This window comes from Salvelinus fontinalis, chromosome 8 (assembly GCF_029448725.1).
Source record: "Salvelinus fontinalis isolate EN_2023a chromosome 8, ASM2944872v1, whole genome shotgun sequence".
Lineage (NCBI taxonomy): Eukaryota > Metazoa > Chordata > Actinopteri > Salmoniformes > Salmonidae > Salvelinus > Salvelinus fontinalis.
The window spans coordinates 4,291,808-4,295,328 of NC_074672.1; the positions used below are offsets into that span (position 1 = coordinate 4,291,808).

A 3,521-nucleotide genomic window follows, 5' to 3' on the forward strand; every position below is an offset into this window, starting at 1 on the left:
GATGTTGGCAAAACTGTATCTTACCTCAAATTTAGCCGTTGATTCTGCTTTCTGACAAACTTTGCCATCGTTTGGCACAAGGAAAGGCAAATAAAGGCAAAATAAAATGTGTTATATGGATGTTGATGTCAAAAAATGAACTATTTTTGATGATGGCCTCATCTTACTGACTACCTTTAATTTGGATATAGTTTACCAAATTGATGTGGCCATGATCATTTCATTGAGTGAATTTGCATGTGACCTAAAAGTGAGATCTCTGTGAAATATCATTTGAGTACATTTTTCCTCATCACTTTGCACATGTCCTCTCATTATCGGTTTCAGTAACAGCAGCACCAATTCCAATTAATAATGTTTCATTATGCAAAAAAAGGCATTACTCAGGGGGACATTAGACGAGCACGCCATCGGTCACACACTCGAAAATTAAAGTGAGACCGACGCTCTCATGGGTGTTGACATACCTTATTGATCGTCACCGTAGAAGTCTAGTAGGGAGAGCTGTCGGGTGTATTTGTCGTTTCTTCTGAGAACTGGCCAAATTAATTTCAACAAAAAGGTATGTTATTTTGGATGAAAATGTGTTTATACATGTGCTGTTTATCCAAGGATTGCTTTAGTAATTTCCAGGGTTATTCTGCCATTTTGTACTTTGTCTTCAATTGTCACTCATTCATTTGTGGTCCAATGTCTTCGTCATTATGAGTAGTGTTACAACATGTGACGAAGCACATTTGTTTACTCTCTGACATAATTGGATGGATTTTAGTGTAAGGCTATATGAATGTTTCATCTCTGTCCATTTAGGACAAATGTAACATTTTGTTTTGTATTTTGTAGGTATGAGCAATATCCAACTCCAGTACTTGGTTGCTATTCTCAAACACAAATCTGGACAAAGTTCACACAATTACATATATCATTTATCATGCTGAAATGATTCTAGGGTTAATATAAATGTGATGTCAGCTGTCTTTATCCTGTGTCTTTTGGATTCAGTTTGTTGATTATGTCCGTGTCTGTGAATTATTGGCGGATATCTCAACAGTTTACACATTTTTTATGTGCTAAGATGTTTAGGTTGCTGATATCCAATACCATATGAATAATACACATTTTGTCATTGAAAATTGTTGTTTTGTTAAACACTTAAGGTCACATTCGAAGCATTCAAAGTATATTTGGCAGGTACTGTGTTGAGCAAAAAATTCACAGAGAGAATGAACCTGCATATCCTGATGTATGTTCCCAAGTGACTTTATTTATTAGAACAATGTTTTGTCCCACAATGGACTTTTTGACCAGGGAGCATATACCTGTGTGCAGGATTATTGTATTAAAACTAATCTCGGAAACTCTGAGCTAAAATCTTGCGTAATTTGGTCAGATGTTATGTAGTCTGCCCAGATTTAAACTAATTCAGATATGGTCACATTAGATACGCGTCTGCTTAACAACCACAGAATATGTGATGTGTTTTCTATCAACAGATGCAAAGACGTAATACTATTCTGTGTGCATTTCTTGTCCTCTTTGGACAACTGTCTGAATCCAGTGGAATGGCATTAATGGTAAGAGCAAATCTCTATTTTTCCACCTACATTTGTTTCAAATAAAAATGATCATGAGTGAAAACCTTAATTTCACAATTTAAAATAATTTTATGTAGATTACGGATGTTGCTTGTTTGCTTAAAGATATTTCATTGATTGAAAGATTTTAACTCCAATCAACATTCAGAAAGTTGTTGATATTCCGTCATTGTGTTAATTCATTTTTTATTAGGGTTCAGAAAAGAGAGGTTGGACACTGAATAGTGCAGGATACCTCCTTGGGCCATGTGAGTTACCCTCATCTGTACTCCAAGTACATTTTAGAACGTAACACACCGATCTACAGTATCGTTTCATCATATTAAGCATTAGCACAGGTCAAACCTTTTACCCACCTATGCTAATGATTAATACGAAAACTATTCTGTAGATCAGTGATGGGCAAGAATAGTGGGGTGGGATAATGGTAGATCAATTAATATGTTGATAGGCTTTGTGGGTGTTATATGTGAGTGATGTATGTTCGTGTATGTTGAAGAGGATGTGTGTATGTCCTTCTGTCTTGTTACCTTGTGACTGAATATAGAAACAATATATTCACAAAGGGATGGCTAACCCTTCTCCTGTGGAGCTAATGGTTGTGCAGGATAATATCTAGGAGAACGTTCAAACAGGTCCATGGAAACGGGGCAGAGGAAAACCTGTTTGAACCAGTCAGACCATGTCTGTCCTTCTCCTTACTCAGATGCACAACGAACGCTGACTGTGAGACATAGACCCCGACTGGGCAAAAGGAGTGTTTGGGAAGATGATGTGAAACCATTCCGAAACAGTGAATACGGTGAGTCTCCCACGTTTCCAAGTGTTTGTAAACCTACAGCTCACACGTACAATATTTCCTATTAGATTCATTTATTAATATTACCACTTCGACAAACAGGGGCTACTATTCGATGTTGCTGTTGTGTTTTTTTTTACATTGAAATTTCATGTTCTAGAGTCTGTCATCGATGACGCCTACGTCCAAGCCTTTCTGGACTTCATTACTTACTTACGTCTGAAAGGTGAACTCTCTCCTTGTTGAATAATTGGGTGTTGTACATTCAAAGAGTGTCTATGGCTTGAATGTGTGTTTATAAATTGGGTAGCTTCTCTGATGAATTTTTCCATCAATAATCAGTAATGTCAATGTCACCTTTTCTCCTGTAGAGATTGGAGAGATGGAGGATGTGAGCACCCATTATCTTGCAGACACGAAGTCATAATAAGAAATCAGTACTCCTCTCCTATTGTCAAAACATTATTTTCCACCTCCACCTGTTTCTATGGTACTCAACTGCTTTTTCAATGGCATGACAAAACAATGTAAATAAACATACTTTCTACTATACATTTGTATTTATATAATTTTTCTCTATGTTTTTGCCTTTTTAAGGACTCTTAGAAGACTAGGCCTTGGTTGGCAAAAAAATATCCTGACAGCTGACAACATTTTAGCAACATGAAATCTTAACAAAATGTGTTCATATACCCCCAGGAAGAATATTACACTTTGAGCACTTCAATATGGTGATTTTCACATTTTCATAAATTCTTAGAATGTTTGGGAATTATGTATACTAAGGCATTTGTGAATTATGTATACTAAGGCATTTCTATAGCAATATAGAGTGGGAAAGCAGGTGTTTGTTTGGACAATTAATAGACACTGCAGTACATAAAACCGAATAAAAAATGATGTCTTGTCCAGGACCAGAGTCGACACAACCTGTTGCACCATAGCCAAACAGAGGCCTTAATGAAAACAAGCCATTTGCCACACAGGCCTACCATCATTCACTTTGAACTGGACTGTGTGTTTACAGGCAGTTGCAACAGCGTGACTTTATATCATTAGAACACGTTTGCCAAAAGCCACAAAATACACCTGCATGGATTTCTGCAAATGTGTCAATACCATGGGAG

At 36.8% G+C, this 3,521-nt stretch overlaps 1 protein-coding gene across 1 annotated transcript; it reads left to right on the forward strand.

Moving 5' to 3' along the window:
• The first annotated feature begins 394 nt into the window (after window positions 1-394).
• gall (galanin-like) lies at window positions 395-2,944 on the forward strand. The gene is made up of 6 exons (XM_055930780.1): window positions 395-562; window positions 1,494-1,574; window positions 1,789-1,843; window positions 2,302-2,397; window positions 2,555-2,620; window positions 2,766-2,944. The coding sequence occupies exons 2-6, from the start codon at window positions 1,494-1,496 to the stop codon at window positions 2,819-2,821; spliced, it is 354 nt and encodes a 117-aa protein (XP_055786755.1). The 5' UTR covers window positions 395-562; the 3' UTR covers window positions 2,822-2,944.
• The last annotated feature ends 577 nt before the right edge of the window (window positions 2,945-3,521 follow it).

Coding starts and splice junctions, on each gene's coding strand:
- gall (XM_055930780.1), top strand. CDS start 1,494: ATGCAAAGACGTAATACTATTCTGTGTGCATTTCTTGTCCTCTTTGGA. Junction 1,575..1,788: donor CCAGTGGAATGGCATTAATG/GTAAGAGCAAAT, acceptor ATTTTTTATTAG/GGTTCAGAAAAGAGAGGTTG. Junction 2,398..2,554: donor ATTCCGAAACAGTGAATACG/GTGAGTCTCCCA, acceptor TTCATGTTCTAG/AGTCTGTCATCGATGACGCC.